This window comes from Bos javanicus, chromosome 6, assembly GCF_032452875.1.
Source record: "Bos javanicus breed banteng chromosome 6, ARS-OSU_banteng_1.0, whole genome shotgun sequence".
In the NCBI taxonomy this organism is placed as follows: domain Eukaryota; kingdom Metazoa; phylum Chordata; class Mammalia; order Artiodactyla; family Bovidae; genus Bos; species Bos javanicus.
This window is the reverse complement of record NC_083873.1, coordinates 83,996,638-84,019,032: the sequence shown is the minus strand read 5'-3', so window position 1 is coordinate 84,019,032 and position 22,395 is coordinate 83,996,638. Positions and strand designations below refer to the sequence as shown.

Here is a 22,395-nt window from a genome sequence, read left to right as displayed (position 1 = left end):
TGGCTATACCCCAATACAAAATGGTTTTGGTATTAAAAAAAATTAAAATAAAATTAAAAAAAAAATAAAAATAAAAAAAGATTTTGATAACTACATTGCTCTATACTGTTTTTTATATAACCCTATGTATTTTATCTTATGCATCTAAAAACATTATTATGAGAAGGGGTCCATAGTCTTGACCAGAGAGCCAAAGATGACAATGGATATGGCACAAAAAAAGAAGTAAAGAGCCTTTAACCTATAGGGTAAAGACAAAATATAGTTTCGAGACATACAAAAATTTAATGATTATCCTCTTCCTATTTTCCATTTTAATCTCTCATCTTGGCTCTTTCCTTTTGCTCCTACCCTTAATTTTCATTTTTTTAAAGGTATTTTAGTGCTGTGAACACACTATAATGTCACATGCACACATGATTCCCTTTGCATAGAATTTCTTTCTTCCTCATCACTTCAGCAAGTTTGCATTCTTGAAAGGGATATACCAACTGACCATACCCTTAGAGTATGTGAATGTTAAATTTTTACTAAATATCTACTATTGTTAAACATATAGTTTAAAAGATAGAAAACAATGCTTTTTTTATATTATTGTGCTAGGCAGGATTCTAAAATAGTCCTCCAAGATCTTCTGCCCTAATCTTACTGCAAATACAGTGAGATATCATAGCCATGCTTATGCTACTGCTGCTGCTGCTGCTAAGTCGCTTCAGTTGTGTCCGACTCTGTGGAACCCCATAGATGGCAGCCCACCAGGCTTCCCCATCCCTGGGATTCTCCAGGCAAGAATACTGGAGTGGGTTGCCATTTCCTTCTCCAATACATAAAAGTGAAAAGTGAAAGTGAAGTCACTCAGTCATGTCCAACTCTTAACGACCTCATGGACTACAGCCTACCAAGCTCCTCCATCCATGGGATTTTCCAGACAAGAGTACTGGAGTGGGGTGCTTATGGTACATCACTTGGCAAAAGGCATTTTGTAGATATGATTCATATTACTAATCTCTTGACTTTGAGTTAATAAGAGAAGGAGATTTTTCCAGGTGGGTTGAAGTCCAAGCCTTTAGAAGCAGATTTCCTTAGAAATAGAGAATGTTCTCTTCTGAACAGCAGAAAAATCAAACAGATTCCAAGTGTGAGAAGATGCACCACTGCTGGCTTGCAGACAGAGGGGACCATTTATCAAGGGATGCAGATAGCCTCTAGAAACTGAAGGCAGCCCAAGCTGACAGGCAGCAAAGAAACCAGGACCTTAGTCCTTCTGCAATGAACTTAATTCTACCATCAGACTAAATGAGCCAGCAAGTGATTCTTTACCACAGCCTCCAGATAGGAGCCCAGCAGAGCCCTCACCATGCTTTTAGTCTTTAAACACTAAGCAGGGAACAACAATGAACTCACCTGGACCTCTGTCCAACAGAGTGAAAAACAGATAATAAATGGCTATTGTTTTAAGTGGTTACATTTGTAGCAATTTGTTATACATGAACAAAAAGTGGACAAAGGCAAGAATTTTTAATTTATTAGCCAATATGTTCATTTGTTCATTGCAATTATATGTGCCTGCTTTGCCAAAAACTTTTCAAAGCAAAAAGGAACTTGAAATATGAATTCAAATGTTGATTTTCAAATCGACTAAAAGAAAGATTGAGTAAATGTTGAATATCAAAGTGTTTGCAGAAGTGCTGAAAATTCCATTCATTCATAGCCATCACAATTTCTGTCCTCAAATCTTTCATTATCTAGCAGAAGGAATATTTTGAAAATAATCAAAACTAAAACTAGATGCCTGCTTGAGGGGAAAACATGGGTCAAGGGCTATTTAGAGGAAATTAGAGGAAAACATCCTGGGGGGAACACAGGCTCTCAAAGTCTAGGGACCCTGTGTAGTCAGATTCTAATTAAATGACTTGAATCTTACAGTGAGGTGGGTTTTTAGCTGAGAACTATACTACAAAGAGGGGAAACAATATTTTAGGCATATGGGCAAAGACACAGTGGGGAAAAAAAGGATCTGATCTACAGAAAACAAAGCTCTAAGTCAGAATGTAGGTGCTGATGTTGTTGTTTAGCCGTGACTGACCCTTTTGTGACACCATGGACTGTAGTCCACCAGGCTTCTCTGTCCGGGAGATTTTCCAGGCAAGAATACTGGAGTGGGTAGAATAGAAGGTCTTCTTGACCAAAGGATCAAACCCACATCTCCTGCATTTCAGGCAGTTTCTTTACCACTGAGCTATCTAGGAAGCCCAGGTGCTATTTTAGCTACAAAGAAAATCACAAGATGAATTGGGAGAGCCCTTGAAAATGGCAATTGGCACAAACATCAATATATTTTCACTTTCCCATCTTAAAGTTAGATCTCTCTTTAAGCAGACACCAAAGAATTACTGGGCCAGATCCAGACATGTCTCAGACTATTGCACTAACAAAATCAAGTGAACAACTATCCAACCTTTTATGAAAAAGGTTGATCTTGCTCAAAGGTTAATCTGATCGTGTTTCACACCTGTCTCTAAAAGGGAAAAGGGCAGGGCCTGAAGACCAGACTGTCCTGACTCAGAACAAAGAGTACCATCTCTTGAAAGACAAACACAAAACTGCTCCAAGTATTAAGGGTGTTGCTTAGGTTTTGAACACAATATTTTCTCATTTAATTAGCCAGAACCAGGAAATTCTTACTTGCTATGACAAAGGTTATCAAGGGATTCTTCACCTCAAGTCACACTATTGGTTAAAGTTTACCCATCCCAACTTGTTCAACTAGTTTATTTTAAATCCTTTAAGTATTCTTTCTTTAGTCAGCTGAAAGAATGCCCAGAGTGCTACTCATTTGACGAGAAATCACAAAGCAGCACAGAGGTGGAAGAGTTTGCATTCTTGACAGTGGATGATGTATCAGTAAGTTTAATTTTATTTCATGTTTAAAAGATATATTTCATATTTGTGGCTTCCAATTCAGGAATTATTCTGATTTGTGAATTTAATAGTTTTTTTTTCCTCTACTATTGGAGAAAATAGTAACATAGTAATATTAAAACTCTTTATTTCAGGAAACCATGCTAACAATTTTTTTTTTAATCTGAAAATTCCACATGTAGGATTTTAATTGGGAAATTTAAATTTAATGTGAAAATGACATAATAACAGAGAAAGGGAGGAAAAACACAGAGCCTGAGGTAAAATTGTGTACGTTTTCAGCATGGAAAGATAGAGTAAGTAATAAAGTGTTTTCTCATCCCAGCTTAGAATGCTGTTTGTGATCTTTCTAAATTATGCATTTAATAGATACACTGAAAATAGAAGAAGTATATAAGTCGTATGTGTGTGTGTGTTAGTTGCTTAGTAGTGTCTGACTCTTTGCAACCCCATAGACTGTAGCCCACTAGGCCCCTCTGTCCATGGGATTTTCCAGGCAGGAGTACTGGAGTGGGTTGCTATTTCCTTCTCCAAAAGGAACTATAGAAAGAAATAAAGTGAAGTCACTCAGTATGTCCAGCTCTTTGCAACACCTTGGACTGTAGCCTACCAGGCTTCTCCATCCATGGAATTTTCCAGGAAGGAGTACTGGAATGGGTTGCCATTTTCTTCTTCATATAAGTCATATAGGAAGTATCATGTTATAGCCCTTCTTCTGAAAATGATAATTATTATTAAAACTTCAAAAAGCAAATAAGAACTTTAATGTCCTTTGATAAATTCTTTCTTTTAAAATAAAAAATTAAATAACAATATAAGAATAATTTATACATATGACTATAAAAAGTGAAAAGCAAAAAATAGTGAGAAGTGAATAAATAATTCTAAGATTTTGTTCTTTAATAGATTTGGAAGGAAATCTACAGAAAATAAAGCTTAAATGTTTTAACCTCCATTTCCCTGTCCTATCTATTCTTCATTTTTCTACATTTTCCAAATGTTTCATTTGGAACATTAATTCTTCTTACATAAATATGATGTCAATAAGTACAAACTGCTCAAGGTAATAAAAGAATTACAGATGTCTTTTCTAATGACTTTTAACTGGAGTTGCACTCTTGTCTTCATTGGTAATAATAGAATATTGTCTATAAAATTCAAAATACATGGATTTCTGGACCACAATCCCCCCCCAACAAACTCTTTACAATCACTCAAAATGTTCCCCTTTCTCCTTGCTCACCTTAGAGACACAAATTAAGGTTTAAGTGGTTAAAAAAAAACCAAAAAACTTTTCACACTTGACCTTATTTCTAGAACAGGCACACGCTAGCAATTTTCTTTTCAAATGGACAGTAATAGAAACATAATGATGATACTATTACCAGTATTTTTATTTTTACTTCAAAGTATTTCTAATCTGTAGGGGAAATATGATGATTTTATACTAATAATGATAATTCAATTAATCAAATTATTTTTTGCCCTTCAGTATATTTAACTGTCATGTATTTATGCAAGACCTATTTGCTATGTACCAGTCACCATTTTTTGATATTGAAATGCTATGCTAAGTCACTTCAGTCGTGTCTGACTCTGTGCAACCCCATAGATGGCAGCCCACCAGGCTCCCCCGTCCCTGGGATTCTCCAGGCAAGAACACTGGAGTGGGTTGCCATTTCCTTCTCCGATGCATGAAAGGGAAAAGTGAAAGTGAAGTTGCTCAGTAGTGTCTGACTCTTAGCGACCCCATGGATTGCAGCCTAACAGGCTCCTCCATCCATGGGATTTTCCAGGCAACAGTACTGGAGTGGGGTGCCATTGCCTTCTCTGTGATATTGAAAAGATGGGAATAAATAAACATAAAGTTTTTAAATTTTTACTTATTTTTTAATTGAAGGATAATCGCTTTACAGTATTTTGTTGTTTTCTGTCACACCTCAACATGAATCAGCCATAGGTATACATATATCCCCTCCCTTTTGAACCTCCCTCCCATCTCCCTCCCCATCCCACCCCTCTAGGTTGATACAGAGCCCCTGTTTGACTTTCCTGAGACATACAGTAAATGCCCATTGACTATTTTATATATGGCAATGTAATTTTCCATGTTACTCTTTCCATACATCTCACCCTCTCCTCCCCTCTCCCCATGTCCGTAAGTCTGTTCTCTACTTCTGTTTCTCCATTGCTGCCCTGAAAATAAATTCTTCAGTACCATTTTTCTAGGTTTTGTACATATTTGTTAGTATACAATATATATCTTTCTCTTTCTGACTTACTTCACTTTGTATAACAGGCTCTAGGTTCATCCACCTCATTAGAACTGACTCAAATGTTTTCCTTTTTATGGCTGAGTAATGCTTCATGGTGTATATGTACCACAAGTTCTGTATCCATTCATCTGTTGATGGACATCTAGGTTGCTTCCATATTCTAGCCATTGTAAATAGTTCTGCAATGAAAAATTGGATACATGTGTGTTTTTCAATTTTGGTTTCCTCAGGGTATATGCCTAGGAGTGGGATTGCTGGGTCATATGGTGGTTTTATTCCTAGTTTTTTAAGGAATTGCCATACTATCTTCCATAGTGGCTGTATCAGTTTACATTCCCACCAACAGTGCACACCCTCTCCAGCATTTATTTTTTGTAGACTTTTTGATGATGGCCATTCTAACTAATGTAAAGTGATATATCATTGTAGTTTTCATTTGCATTTCTCTAATAATGAGTGATGTTGAGCATCTTTTCATGTGTTTGTTAGCCATCTGTATGTCTTCTTTAGAGAAATGTCTGTTTAGGTCTTTTTCCCACTTTTTAATTGGGTTGTTTGTTTTTCTGGTATTGAGTTGTATGAGCTGCTTGTATATTTTGGAAATTAATCCTTTGTCAGTTGTTTCATTTGTTATTATTTTCTCCCATTCTGAGGGTTGTCTTTTCACCTTACTTATAGTTTCCTTTGCTGTGCAAAAGCTTTTAATCAGCTCCCACTTGTTTACTTTTTATTTTATTTCCTTTACTCTAAGAGGTGGGTCATAGAGGATCTTGCTTGGTTTGTGTCATTGAGTGTGTCATTGAGTGTTCTGGCTATGTTTTCCTCTAAGAGTTAAACCTACAGTTTTAATTCAGCTTCTTTTAGGATTTATGTAAATTTCAATTCTGGTTAAATGTTACAGCTGGTTAATGGAAAATGAAATCTACCAGAAAGGTAAGGAGAGAAATGAAAGTAACATAAAGAGACAAAAAAAAAAAAATAGACTGAAGTAAAAATCAGAGAAAAGCAAGAGACCTACATCTGGTTAACAGACTAACAAACCATTTAGATCTCTCCATTGTTATTACTGTCCATTCTCAAGGTTTTCAAATTTTTCACCTCCAGGACCAAAATTCTTAAAACCTTGACAGTCCCATCCACTATTCAGATAAGTCGTATGCCTACTTTACGTATTTTTGCCATTTTAGCCTTGGCTTTCTTTGGCTTTGTGCCTCACAGGAGTAGTAAAGGATAGGGTGCTGGAAAGAGTTGGAAGAGGTGTTGTTGAAAAGCTGTCTCTACTCTTTCCATTGATGATCCACGCCCCAGAGTAATTAAGTCTCAGAGGATTTTTTCCATTTGGAATATTCAAACATTTAGTAATTCGTTTTTGTCACCCATGGCCAATATGGAGAAAACATATCTTATTCCTCATTGTGCATGCCAATACCAAGTAGAATGCTTGAGACATGTTAGTTGAACCACTATTCATTCTTCAAATTTATTTGGGACCAATTTCCAACTAACAACTCATCAACTACTGGTTGTTTGAATATTCTCTGTTATCTTAATATCCACGTAGTTAGATTTCATACTATTTTTAAAGACTCCTTTCTATAGAGAAATATTTTGTTTACTTGTCTAGTGAGCCATTCTGTATTTAGATATAGTAACACACGTGCTGTGCTTAGTTGCTCAGTTGTGTCCGACTCCATGACCCCATGAACTGAAGCCGGCCAGGCTCCTCTCTCTGGGGATTCTCCAGGCAAGAATACTGGGGTGGGTTACCATGCCCTCCTCCAGGGAATCTTCCCAACCCAGGGATTGAACCAAGGTCTCTGGCATTGCAGGCAGATCCTTTACCACTGAGCTACCAGGGAAGCCCATGAATACTGGAGTGGGTAGCCTATCCATTCTCCAAGGGATCTTCTCAATCCAGGAATTGAAACAGTGTCTCTACCAGGGAAGCCCCATGTATGTATGTATGTATATATATATATATATATAGAGAGAGAGAGAGAGAGGCATAAATATATTTCTAATATTTAGTCCTTTTTTCTTTCCTGAAAATGAATATCTATGAACTAGATTCCCTGGATTATTGCATTCTTACAGTGAAGTTCTGAGTAATATTACATTATTCTTTACCCCACACAGAAATATTGCAGTCTCTTTCCATTTTTAAAAAAAATTAAGATACAGTTGACATATAACCTTACAGTTTCAGGTGTATGACGTAATGATGTAATATTAGTATTAATATATCTTGTGACCACCACAGTGACCACCACAATGATCACCACAATGATCACCACAATGTTTAGTTAACATCTGTCATCATACATAGTTAAATTTTTTTTCTTGTGATGAAAACTTTTAAGGTGTACTTCAGTAATTTTCAGATACAAAATATGTTATTATTAATTATGCTGTACATTACATCCTCATAACATTTATTTTATAAAAGTTTGTACCTTTTGATCCCCTTCACCCATTTCACCCATCCCCACCCCTACTTCTGGCAGCCACCTAGAATCTCTTTTCACGTAGCAACACCCACATCCATCAGTGAATTTTATGTCCCACAATGATTGTTTAAATGAGGTTTATGTTTTATACCAATAGGCATAAAAGAACTCTGTCAAGTGAAAACATATCAATGTAGAAATCAGAGACTAATGATTTTAATTTAAAAACCAAACTTGCTTTTAAATGAGAGTCTTTCCTCAGCTTCGGTAATAGTACCTTATGTCCTAGGAGTTCAGCATTATCAGTGGAGTACTAGGAATAGATATCAAAAAGGTGAGATGACTGATGGCCCCCAAAATGAATAATTAATATCTCTGATGCTTCTAGTTCAAAAATGCACTTAAAACTTTACCAGAACATAGACACATATAATATATATATATATATATATGTATTGTCTTTTTTATAATATATATTTTTAAAAATAAGAGTTAAGATACAAACATATCTATTTTATCTATCATGTATTTTTTACAGGAAAATATCATGATAGATTATCCATAATTTAAAACTCTTCTGTTTAAAACGTTTTTAATCTTGGAATAATTGATACCCATTTTATAAGAAACACCACAATAATGAACAACCCTCTGGCTAATTTTTGCATGCATTCAAAATTATTTCCTTAGAATAAGTTATTTTCTGCACTTGCACAATTTCTGGAGTACCATCCCATAATTACCAAATTACTCCATGTCCCAAATAATTTTTTTCTCTGAATATTGCCTATGTCCCTGTAAAACTGAAATATAATCGTTCCTCAGAACACAGCATTGTTTACAGCCCTCTCAAGTAAGAGCTTATTATTGAAGATTTTGCCTTGTCCTCACTTTTTAATGCCACCTCAGATCATTCCTTTCCACATCCCTGTAAACCTCCTTATTCCTTTGAGGCTCACACAGTTCTGCTCTACCCTTTTCCTTCCTCATCTTTGTCCTCATGGACCCATGATAATGCCTTTTATGTATTAAAGGCTGACACTTGCTTCCCTATATCATTCTTTACTCCAAGTCCTACATTTACCCTAAGTAGCCTCAGTGCTCATGCTGATTGACCTTGAAATCCTACTCATTCATTTCCTTGTCTCATCACTACAACCTTCTCTTCAAATATTACTCTCATCCCACACCCTAGACTTTGTCATGACTCTCTGAATCATACTTTTGGACAGCTATCACTATCTTAACCTTCCTTCTTACAGTCTCAGTTACTTCTAATGTATAAGTCATCCACTTTTTAAAAATTATTATTCATTGGTTTTTCCAGTCTATGAATTCTTCCTATCCTTCAGCTTTCCACCTCCACCAAACATATACCACACACACATACATACACTCCTCTTGGTTTCTCTTGTGATCCTTAAATTCATCAATGGAACAAATTTTTCAATGTCTCAAACTCCACTAAATTCTCTTGCTGCATATTTTCCTTCATCATTTATACCTGGATAAATTCTAGAGAGAATGTACCTCTGAACAATGGTTCACCTCTGCCAAGACAGAACTCTGGGAATGCAACAAGCGTGTATGACGTGCCTGTTCATCTGAGCCCTCAGCCCTAATCATTACATCCCCTTATTCTATGCTCTCATTTTCTATAATTAGTATTTTCAATTTCTCTAGCCTCCTCAAACTGCCATTTCTCACCACCTGTCCTCTCATGTTTCTAAGATATATTTTGATGATCAGTTAGACGAGAATTCCTTCGGCTTCCTTACCTCAAACCAACAAACCTACCTATATCCATTCATACTCTCAAGAGGATGCTGCAGTTTATTCAAGTTCTCCAATCTATTAGATTGAACCATATGAAGCTGTCAACGTATCACCAGTTTTGTCCTACACAAATGGCAATTTTATATGTGTGAACTTAATAGTTTAGAATTCATGATCCTTCAGCTGTGCTCTCAACTCAGTCCTCCTCCAAACTTCAGCTTCTCTACAAATTCCCTGGTGGCTCAGATGATAAAGAATATGCTTGTAATTCAGGAGACCTGAGTCTGATCCCTGTGTCCTGAAGATCCCCTGGGGAAGAGAATGGCTACCCACTCCAGTTGCCTGGAAAATTGCATGGACAGAAGAGCCTGATGGGCTACAATCTATGTGATCCCAAAGAGTTGGACGTGACTAAGCAATTAATATTTTGACTTTCACTTTTCAAGTATACTCAAAACTTACATATTCTTAAGAAAAAAAAAATCTTCCATCAACCCCATAACTTCTCTCTCTTCTAATCTATAATTCAACTCATAAAAAAATTGTTGATATCCACTGTTTCATCTCGTTTCTTCCAGTTATTCCTCAAACCCTTGACATTTGGGTTGTAACTTTGGTTTGCTACTCTGTTCCTTCACCTGTTGTGGTCACCATGATCCACTATTATCTAATCCACTAGTTATTCTAAACTTTTATCAAGTTTGATTTCCTAACCACACTGGACAATTTGGATCAATCTCTCCTTGAATATCTTTTATCCTTTATTATCATATCACACATGTTTTCATTAGAGAGTGAAGAGGAACTAAAGAGTCTCTAGATGAGGGTGAAAGAGGAGAGTGAAAAACCTGACTTAAAACTCAACGTTCAAAAATCTAAGACTATGGCATCTTGTCCCATCACTTAACAGAAAAGAGAAGGGGAAAAAGTGGAAACAATGACAGATTTTCTTTTCTTGAGCTCCAAAATCACTGTGGGTGGTGACTGCAGCCATGAAATTAAAAGACGTTTGCTCCTTGGAAGGAAAGTTCTGACGAATCTAGATAGCATATTAAAAAGCAGGAATATCACCTTACCAAAAAAAATCTGCATAGTCAAGAAACTATGGTTTTTCCAGTGGTCATGTATGGATGTGAGTTCAGTAAGTTCAGTACAGTCGCTCAGTCATGTCCGACTCTTTGCGACCCCAGGAACCGCAGCACGCCAGGCCTTCCTGTCCATCACCAACTCCCAGAGTCCACCCAAACTCACGTCCATTGAGTTGGTGATGCAATTCAGCTGTCTAATCCTCTGTCGTCCCCTTCTCCTCCTGCCCTCAATCTTTCCCAGCATCAAGGTCTTTTCAAATGAGTCAGTTCTTCGCATCAGGTGTCCAAAGTATTGGAGTTTCAGCTTCAACATCAGTCCTTCCAATGAACACCCAGGACTGGTCTCCTTTAGGATGGACTGGTTGGATCTCCTTGCAGTCCAAGGGACTCTTAAGAGTCTTCTCCAACACCACAGTTCAAAAGCATCAATTCTTCAGTGCTCAGCTTTCTTTACAGTCCAACTCTCACATCCATACATGACCACTGGAAAAACTGTAGCCTTGACAAGATGGACCTTCGTTGACAAGGTAATGTCTCTGCTTTTTAATATGCTGTCTAGGTTGGTTATAACTTCCTTTCAAGGAGTAAGCGTCTTTAAATTTCATGGCTGCAGTCACCATCTGCAGTGATTTTGGAGCCCAGAAAAATAGTCAGCCACTATTTCCCCATCTATTTGCCATGAAGTGATGGGACGAGATGCCATGATCTTAGTTTTCTGAATGTTGAGCTTTAAGCCAACTTTTTCACTCTCCTCTTTCACTTTCATCAAGAGGCTCTTTAGTTCTTCTTCATTTTCTGCCTTAAGGGTGGTGCCATCTGCATATCTGAGGTTATTGATATTTCTCCCGGCAATCTTGATTCCAGCTTGTGCTTCCTCCAGCCCAGCATTTCTCACAATGTACTCTGCATATAAGCTAAATAAGCAGGGTGACAATATACAGCCTTGACGTACTCCTTTTCCTACTTGGAATCAGTCTGTTGTTCCATGTCCAGTTCTAACTGTTGCTTCCTGACCTGCATACAGATTTCTCGAGAGGCAGGTCAGGTGGTCTGGTATTCCCATCTCTTTCAGAATTTTCCACAGTTATTGTGATCCACACAGTCAAAGGCTTTGGTTTAGATGGATATAGGAGTTTGACCATAAAGAAGGCTGCTAACTGCTGCTAAGTCACTTCAGTCGTGTCCGACTCTGTGCGACCCCATAGACAGCAGCCCACCAGGCTCCCCTGTCCCTGGGATTCTCCAGGCAAGAACACTGGAGTGGGTTGCCATTTCCTTCTCCAATGCATGAAAGTGAAAAGTGAAAGTGAAGTCGTTCAGTCTTGTCTGACTCTTAGCGACCCCACAGACTGCAGCCTGCCAGGCTCCTCCGTCCATGGGATTTTCCAGGCAGGAGTAGGGTGCCAAAGAATTGATGCCTTCAAATTGTGGTGCTGGAGAAGACTCTTGAGAGTCCCTTGGACAACAAGGAGATCAACTCTCAATATTCACTGGAAGGACTGATGTCTGAAGCTGCAATACTTTGGCCCCCTGATGTTAAGAGCTGACTCATTGGAAAAGACCCTGATGCTGGGAAAGACCAAAAGCAAAAGGAGAATAGGGTGGCAGAGGATGAGATGGTTTAGATAGCATCACCAACTCAATGGAAATGATCTGAGCAAACTCCAGGAGACAGTGAAGGACAGGAAAGCCTGGTGTGCTGCAGTCCACGTGGTCACAAAGAGTTGGACACAACTTAGTGACTAAACAGCAACAATAAGATTTATGGTAGGTTAGAGACCAATGTCAACAGGAGAGTGACAGTGAAAAGATGGTAGGTTCTGTGGCTTATAAATCTCAGTAGGATTGAAGTCAGGGTACTAAGGCAGTAAACTAGAAGGATATGTCATGACAATTGAAGAGTTTGATGACTAAATTAACATTTAGTTTATGGAGAAATAGAAGCTTTTGGTAATGACAAGATATAGAGTTTGAGTATGAAGGTGGGCAGCTAAGGTAAAGAGAAGGACAACGTCACTGGCACAAACAGCCAGAATATAAAATAGGACATGATCACTATAACAAAATAGACAGCAACAAAGCAGGATAGGCAGCGTCAAGGTAGCTGTTAACTGGAGTGGGATAGCTGTGAATAGATCAATGGTTTTGGCCCTTAGAGAAGGCTTTAGAGCAGCACACTGAAAGGTTTTCAGAAATGGAAACACCAGGGATTTCCCAGGAGGCTCAGTGATTAAGACTTCAGCTTCCAATGCAGGGGCTGTGGGGTCAATCCCTGGTCAGGGAGCTAAGATTGCACATACCTTGGGGCCAAAAAAAAAGAAGAAGTAATATTGTAACAAATTAAATAAAAACTTTAAAATTGGTCATCAAAATATCTTTTTTAAAAATTGAAAAAGAAATAAACAAATGGAAATGTCAGCCACTGGAGAAAAGGAGGTTAGAAACACAGAGGGAGAGAGACATTTTAGGTAGAGCGGTGCTGTGAGTGGAACAGGGGTGGGTGGCTGTAAGAAAGAGAATAGCACGTGTGAAGGGAAGTGCCATACATTAAGAACCCAAAAGTGAATTAGACACAGCAAACGAAAGACATTTTTTTAAACAAAATGTAAAGTATATCAACATCCCTCCCATATTACTGCCCACTGGGTTCCTATAGACCCTCAGAATTAATAACACCTTGCCATGGGCTTCAGGGACCCCATGATTTGGTCCTCGCTTGTCTCTCTAGCTGAACCTTTTCTACATTTCCCTGGGCCCACTGTGATCCAACACATTATGTTCATTTCTTCCTGGGACTCAACAAACTCACTCCTGTTCCAGCTCTAGGAACTTGTTACCACTGGGTTGCTCTTTGCCCAGTTCTTCTAGATGTTTCCTCACTATTTACCACTTAGCTCAAAGGGCTTCTCTTTGGGGATGATTCATTATATACCCTCTCCCCCTGGCTTCCAGTCACTCTTTATTCATCAGTGTGTTTAACTTTCATGAGCTGAATCTTACTCTTTGGCTTGTTTAAGTATTTCTTGAATGAATGAATGAATATTAATCTAAAGAGTACAGTCTATGTAATGATAAACATCTGAGAGTTTTTATACAAGGGTATCACATTAATAGAGCTATATATTTAGAATATAGTTCTCACTGGTACACTGTACAATGTAAATATTTGATAGGAAATCATCTGGAGATAAAGAGATCTATTAATGGCCAGTCTGCTTGTTCAGATAAGACATAATGAATGCCTAAGGTTGGATGGTATTAAGCAAATGGGAAAAAAGACAAATAAGAAAGATAACTCAGCAGTGACTGATGAGGTAAAGGAGTTGTTGAGAGGAAGATGTCTGTGATTTCAGGTTTCAGAGAATGGGTAATCTAGAAAACTGCAAATAATATTGTTAATACATATATTTGCTTTCTTTATTTGATTAAAAGGTAAAAGGAAGTAAAAGGTGATGGGAATAAGAAATGAACAGACTCAAGTGGAAAAAGAGTGATATAATAAGAATGAGTCAGAAGAAACGAGAAGATAGAAAAGACAAAAACCACTGTGCTGTGCTGTGCTTAGTCACTCAGTTGTGTCTGACCGTCTGTGACCTCATGAACTGTGGCCCTCCAGGCTCCTCTGCCTATGGCTCTGTCTATGTCTTCTCCAAACAAGAATACAGGAGTGGGTTGCCATGCTCTTCTCCAGGGGCTCTTCCCAACCTAGGGATCGAACCCAGGCCTCCGGCATTGAAGGTGGATTCTTTACCATCTGAGCCACCAGGGAAGCTCAAAAACCACTACAGCACAGCAAAGAAAAAAAGATTAGTTGAAGATGTGGAGAAATTATAATATTTTTAGATTGTCAGTGGGAATGTAAAATGCATAGACACTTTGGAAAAGTTTAGCAGTTCCTCTAAATGTTAAACATAGATTTAGCACATGACCATATTCAACTCTTTGATATGTATGCATAGAAATGAAAACACGTACATACAAACTTTGAACATTAATGTTCACAGAACCACTATTTATAATAGCCAAAAGTAGAAACAATTCAAATGCCCATCAGCTGATGAATACATAAATAAATCATAGTATATCCATAAAATGGAATATTATTTTACAATAAAAAGAAATGAAGCTTTACCTTTCATTATGGAAAACCATATGGAGGTGATACATGCTACCACACTGATGAATTTTGAAAATACTATATTAAGTGAAAGAAGACAGATAGCAATCACTTCATATTTTATTTTATTTATTTATTTATATGATTTTATTTATATGAAATATCCTTAATAAACAAATCCACAGAGACAGAAAGTAGATTAGTGGTTGTCTACAGTGAAGGGCTAGGGGAAAACAGAGAATGACTATTAATGGGTATGGAGTTTCTGTTTGGGGTGATGAAATGTTTGAAAATTGATTGTGATGATGGTTGCACAACTTTTGTGAACACACTGAGAACAACTGAATTGCATACTTTAAGTGAGTGAACTGTATGGTATGTGAATTACATCTCAAGAAAGCTGTTAAAGAAATAAAGGAAGGAAAGAGACAAAAAGAAAGAAGAAGGAAGGAAGACACCAAAAAGTTCAAAAGCTCAGAAGGGTGTTTTCATTAAATATAAAAGCTCCTGAAAGCTATTGTTCACTGAAGCTGCCAGTTGCCTGCCTCTCACCATCCCTCCAATTTGGCATTCATGAGACCTCTACATCAGTATCAAACAGTTCCTTCAGTAATTCTTTCTGACTCAAGAAAGTCCTCAGTTAATTGTCTTTTCATGTTTTAAACTTTATTTTTTCAAATAACTATCTCCCAATGCTCAGATATAGCGACCGAACTCTTTCGTTAGGAAGGATTTGTAGCTAACACATTAGGACATGTTTCAATGTTCAGAGAAGGCCTGAGTCCTTGTGGAAGTCAAAATTTGTTGGTAAATATCAGTAGGAAGAGACATGATTAAAGATAAATGATGCTTAATTGAAAACATTAGTAGGAAATCAGGAAAAATTGAAGCCAAAGTGGGTGGGAAGTACTGCTCCAGCTATCTTCTTCAACAGCCCAGGTCAATGGCATATGCCCTCTTTTTGGTTTTCATCAGGCTTTAATGACCTCAGTGTTCTAAAATTCCCTTCAAAGAACAGCTTCTCATAGAGATTCACCATGTAAATTTGCATTAATGAGCAGAGCTCTGAAGAGTAACACTCTCTGACCTTGTTTATTTCCTTTTGAACTCTTATCAACTAAAACACTAATTATTTTAATCACATTTTAATTATGACATCCATCAACTTTTTATCATGAAACATTATATCTTTCTTATTTGCATTATGTGGGGTTATGTAAATAATACACACAGCTTGTCAGAACACGAAGCATAAAAGAAAGCACAAATCACTTAATCTTTTACACAACTTTGAATAAGTCTATCCACATTATAGATTTAATGAAAGTCTCATAATGTCTGGTGGTACAATTGAAATGATGATGATTATCATTGTTCAGCCACTGTTATTATGAGTAATAACACCAGCACCTAAGGATATTTGCATAACAACTTTCTTCCAGAGTTATTCCGTCTTCCTCAGGTGATGAATTAAAACCCCAGCTAGATGATTCATCTGTATTATTTTGCCTTGAATTTTCCCATACCTATTATTTTTGCCCAGTAATTCTTTCCTCATGGATGCTCACCATGTGAGCATCAAAATGTGTTCACCACATAATGTCTACTTCTGAATCCTATGATTTCTCTTGAAGGCTCTAAAGTCCTTCCTCAACCCAGATAGAATGATTCTATCTGCTGGAACTCTCCGCGGGGAAAATCGGGGCTTTGCTAGTCTCCCAAGCTGCTTCCCTATCTCTGTGTATTTTGTGCCTAGTGTCGTCACTCAGATTCTGAAGTACTGGACACCAGTTCTCGCTTTTTTCTTTCATGAACAGAACATCCAATATCTAGTATAAACTTTCCACCAGCTCACTCTACTCCATTTATGTACAAACTCCTTGCTGACATTTTCAGTTGCTTTCAATAATAAAAATAAGACAATAATCCAAACTCCTAAGTCCTCACCTTGTTTTAGATACAGTTCTAAATGCCTTTTCATACATTAACTCATTTAATGTTTTCAATAAATCCCACAAGGTGGGTATTATTACTTTCATCTTACCATAAGGCAGCTGAGGCACAAAGAAGTTGAATGGCACAAAGACTGTCCAGGGTCCTGCAGTGGGAAGTCAGGATAAAAACTCAGGTAGGCTGGCTGCAGAAACTACACTCTTAACTGCTCTGCTGGGTACCCTCTTTCAGAGACCAGAAGCCCTTCAAATCATGTGGTGGCTGCTGTGCAGAAAAATCAGTTTATTCCTCATATTTGAATTATTGGGCTTCCCACATGGTACAAGTGGTAAAGAACCCACCTACCAATGCAGGAGACATAAGAGAAATGGGTTCAAACCCTGCATCAGGAAGATCACCTGGAGGAGGGCATGGCAACCACTCCAGTACTTTTGCCTAGAGAATCCCATGGACAGAGGAGCCTGGACACTTACAGTCTATGGGGTCACAAAGAGTAGGACACAACTGAAGTGACTTAGCATGCATGCACATTGATTCACTGATTGACAACATTTTGATTAAATAAAGCATTTGAAAAAGCTCCAGAAAAAAATAATAGATGCTCAGAGAGCCATGTAAGGTGAAATAACCTGAAGATGTACCTTGGTAAACGTAACATTGAAAGAGAATGGTTGGTAATGAAAAGAGAAGGATAAGTTCTTTCTATACTGAGGTTTGGTTGAATACCTCTGCATGAGTTGGTCTGGATAATGTGTCTGTGAGTGCTCAGTCACAGCTGACTCGTTGCGACCCTGTGGACTATAGCCCACCAGGCTCCCCTGTCCATGGGATTTCCCAGGCAAGAATTTTGGAGTGAGTTGCCATTTCCTCCTCCAGAGGATCTTCGTGACCCAGGGATCAAACCTGTCTCTCCTGAATTAGTAGGCAGATTCTTTACCACTAGAGTCACCTGGGAAGCCAGTCTGGATGATAAGCCCCCTCAGAATTTAAACAAAAGTAGAGAGCGTCAAAAGATGAGATGGCTGGACAGCATCACCGATGTAATGAACATGAACTTGGGCAAACTCCGGGAGGTGATGAAGGACAGGAAGGCCTGGCATGCTACAGTTCATGTGTTGCAAAGAGTCGGACATGACTGGACGACTGAACAACAACAACAACAAGAGGAGGGATTAAAATGATGACACTTTTTAAAAATACTTTGACTCTTTGTGAAAGGCTTTCTAAAGCCTGCTGAAAGGACAACTTTTGTCACTGCTCATCTTCACTTTGATGTGAATGCCTCAAAGGTGAGGTCACTTAAATTTTTATTTTGTTTGGATGGCAAAGGCTTTTCTAAGGCTGGATTTTTCTAATTACAGTGAACTTGTTTAGTCATCTTATTGAAACAGTCTGACCAAAATTAAATTCTTTGTATCTGAAGGGTTGGGGGAAGGAGAAACCAAGAAGGGAAGAGGAGAAAGCTGCCCATTAGCAATTTTTAAGTACAAAATGTACAATTGTATCTTGATTCCAAATAAGTGCTTAATCTGATTTTTTCCCCTGCCATGTTTGAAGTGATTCATCTCTAGCAAAACTCTCTACTAAAAATAGTTTTTCTGTTGCAAGTAGTTTAGGGTCGCTTCTACCTTATAACACAATATTTTCTTTAGTAAACAAATATCTACCAAGAACCTATGAGGTATAATCTCTACCAATATCAAACAACCACTGAAATTAGTCATCGAAATTAGTCAATGTTTAAGATAAAATTGGGTTAGAACTAAAATAAATCAGGAATAAAGCATTGTTTTATTTAAAACAAAAACATATATTAGTAAATATTTGAGGGCATGTCAGCATGGTTTCCTGGTAGCTCAGACAGTAAAGAATCTGCTTGCAATGAGGGAAACCTGGGTTTGATCCCTAGGTTGGGAAGATTCCCTGGAGGAGAGAATGGCAACCCACTCAAGTGTTCTTGCCTGGAGAATTCCATGAACAGAGGAGCCTGGTGGGCTACAGTCCACAGGGTCACAAAGAATCGGATGCAACTGAGCAACTAACACTTTCACTTTCTGCATGGTTAAGGAAACAAACAATTTTTAACTTACAATCCTTACATAAAATGGTAAGTAAGTCACAGTGATTTTCTGGAGTTCAAAGAGTTCAACAAGAAACCCCATCATTTTGATGATGAGAATTTTGTTGCAAAACAATCTCCCTCTTCATGAATGGTTTTCTACATCTGATACAGAGGGGGAAAGAATGAGAAGTGGATCTAGCATTTTCAAGTTTTAAAAAAGTATTATTATTTTTCAGCCATTATTTCCTCCAAGGAGAAATTGTGAGTTCTCTGAAACTCCATTAGAAATGCTCTGCAAATCTGGTACAATGTGTTACACTATGCTCCTCCTTTAAAATACTGTAAGTTCCTGGAGGGGAATATTGAAGATTCTTTTCTATGTTCCCCTGCATTTCATACATATGTAAATAAGTGCTAGTCACTCAGTCATGTCTGACTCTTTGCAACCCCATGGACTATAGACCTCCAGGCTCCTCTGTCCATGGGATTTCCCAGACTAGAATACAGGAATGGGTAGCCATTTCCATACATAGTACTGCTCAATAAATATCCACCAAGCTAACTAATTACTCCCTCTTAATTAACTTCACCTCCATTCTCATTTATGACCTCTTTTATGACTTTCTCAAGTATGTTCTTGAGACATTCTTGTCCTTATCTCATATCACCTTAATTTATACTATTCCCTCTGCCTGTGATACATCCATTCTTGCCAGCCTTCCTCCTCAGCCTTCAAGAAGCAGTTCACAAGACAACTTCTCTAAGGCAAAACCATGTGCCCACTCAGCTTCCATAGCGTACCAGGCATAATTCCATCATGACATTTATCACTTCTATTACAGTAGTTACTTAACATGTTTCTAGATAACACATTCTTTTAAGATGGGAACCTATATATTATTCAGTTTTGAGTCTTAAGCAGAAAGTGGCACACAGAAGGAACTCAGCAAATCTCAACTGAGTTCATGATTGCCCATGATCTTCTATTAATAAATGTGATGAATACATTCACCAGCACTTGCCTGGGCCCAAGCAGGATCCCAGCCCTTTTATAGATACTTCAAATGTTTGCAGATGTAATACTCTTCCCACCAACCAAACAGTAGAAGGCCAGAGTAACTTTAACTTTAGATCTTTTCAGAAACACAGAAGAACTCAGATTTGGTGCTACCTGAGATACTTATAAGAGGTCAGGTTAATGGTTCTGACTGGGGAAACTGCCTCTATCTTCTTGCCCAGATACAAAGATGCATTGTTGCTATTGTTTTTCAATCACTAAGTCTTGTCCAACTCTTTACAAACTCATAGACTGCAGCCCACCAGCCTCCTCTGTCCTAAACTATCTCCTGGAGTTTGCACAAATTCATGACCTTGAGTCGGTGATGCTATCTAACCATCTTATCCTCTGCCACTCCCTTTTCCTGCCCTCAGTCTTTCCTAGCATCAGGGTCTTTTCCGGTAAGTCAGCTCTTCACATCAGGTGGTCAAAATTTTGGAGCTTCAGCTTCAGCACCAGTCCTTCCAGTGAATATTCAGGGTTGATTTCCTTTAGGATTGACTGGTTTGATCTCCTTGCAGTCCAAGGGACTCTCAAGAGACTTCCAGCACCACAGATCGAAAGCACCAAGGATCCCTAATCCTTCCAGATCGCTGATGCCAAAAGGCACATCTCAGTTAATATCTTTAATTTTTTAGCTGGAGCCTATTTTCCACCAGCTACCAACTCCAGGGAAGAAAATTCCTTATTCTTTTTTTCCATGTGTAATTTTTAACAGAACAAGAACTGGTACCTTTAACTTTGTAAAGGATATTCCTGTTCAGTTCTCCCATAGATTAGATCCTCCCAGACCATCCATGTTCATCACAACCCTGTCATTGTTCAGTTAGTCCTTAAACTCTGGGCCCTGACATTAGGATGGAGACAGACTTTGCCACATTTTCCCCCTTCCACAAAATTTTCCCAAATATCAGTCATTTGCATTCCACTTTCATTCTTTCCATTATATTTTCAATATATTTCAATATATTACTGTCTTAATATTTTTCTTTAAATCTATTATTTATTCAAATAAATCTCTCCTTATCCTGTGCAACATCACCTATAAAAGTCACAAGTTTAAAATCTCATCATCTTATGAAATAGATGTTTATTATATAACACCAGTGGTTCTCACACCACATAATTCCTTGGTCCAAAATGCCAAGCTATCACTATTTATTTGTTTATCATATTAATGATATCATTTTGGTTCACATATTATTTTTTTCCTTATAGTTCCATTCTGTTTTCTTTTCTCCAACCTGTCCTATTTCAGATGCTCTTCGTATGCATTATAGATTACTTGTCTTATAAATAGGGATAATGGGTTTAAGAAGTGTGAAAGAGTCCCAGAACCCATGTCCTAGTGCCAATTCCTCCAATATCCAATTTGAGGATTTAGTAATCTCTCTGAGTCTGACTATTCATGCTAGAACTAGAGGAGTGTCCCAGAAGCCCTCAGTCTTTGAGGCTCATATGATTTGAGGCACATAAACCAAATATAAAGTATTAGTTCATTTACAAAAACAAAAATATTTCAGAACATCTAGTATCATGAACCAGAAACAAAAGAAATAGTAGTCAACTATAGTACAATTCTGAATTTTTTAAATAGAAATGTAAAGTCAAATGCCAGTGAGACCTTTAATAGTACTTTTTCTAATTTTTTATAGAAAAAATATATTCAAATGTTAGTAAGTGCAGTAAGGGCTAACTATGAATTCTAGAAAAAAAAATTCTATACCAAAGCTATGTGAAATTGAGATTCTAGTGTTTAAGTTCTATTTGTTTGTAACATACCACTCTTTCTCAAAAGGCCATCAATTCTTGGTAGAAGAACACATTCATTGAAACCATGGATGATTGCCCTTATTATTACAGCTGTTGTGTTGGTTCTAGCAGTAATCATCGGTCTCCCTGTTTATTTTTTGGTATTTGGTAAGAATCTGATTGCATTATTTTGAAAATTTAAAGATCTAGACAATTGGTTTTAAAATCTTAATATTTTAGAAACCCTTTTCCAATATTTTCAAATGTAATTTTCATTGCAATAATAGTTTATATAGATGTATATATACTTTGTATAATTAGATATTTATTTGCATAAATTTGTCTACATTTGGGAAAAGTAAACATTTATGTGTAAAAATTACTTCTAGCATTTAAAATTTTACTTGGTTCATATAATATTTTCTCTCAAACAGTGCAGTAGAGTCATAACATGTTATTGTATGGTTTAATAATATTTAATGTACTGAGAGCAAAATATTATTTTAGTAGCAATTCTAACTTTGAGGTCAGCTTTTTTAATATAATACAGTCTACTATTATTATTTAATTAACAACTTAAATTTATAAGTTACCACTAACAGGTGGTAATTGTGTCAGGATACAACTGGCAACCATGTGACTATGAGAAGGTATGATCTTAATAAAGAGTTAAAGGAAGTGTTGGCTACAGCTGTTGTGTTTAATTCCCAACAACTTGTCAGTTACAGGAGTTTTCTGCATATCATTCCTTCTGATAGTTACAGAACTCAAATGATCCATTTCTGTTTTCCTTTCCAGATCAGAAGGTTCATTATTACCAAACTTCCTTCCAGATCCCTAGTATTGAATATAATCTTGATTTTTCAGTGGAACATTCAAAAAATAGGACAGACCTGAAACAAAAAATCAGTAGTGAGGTAAGTCTGAGCTTTTCTGCTATCATTC

General features: G+C 37.4%; 1 protein-coding gene across 1 annotated transcript in view; it reads left to right on the top strand.

Annotated features, from left to right (window-relative positions):
- Window positions 1-2,818: 2,818 nt before the first annotated feature.
- LOC133249610 (transmembrane protease serine 11G-like) overlaps window positions 2,819-22,395 on the top strand; it is a 40,044-nt gene continuing 20,467 nt past the window's right edge. Inside the window, exons 1-3 of the mRNA XM_061420331.1 lie at window positions 2,819-2,904; window positions 21,497-21,618; window positions 22,249-22,367. Coding sequence (XP_061276315.1) covers window positions 2,894-2,904; window positions 21,497-21,618; window positions 22,249-22,367 — 252 coding nt within the window. The 5' untranslated portion in view covers window positions 2,819-2,893. The remainder of the gene's footprint in view (window positions 2,905-21,496; window positions 21,619-22,248; window positions 22,368-22,395) is intronic.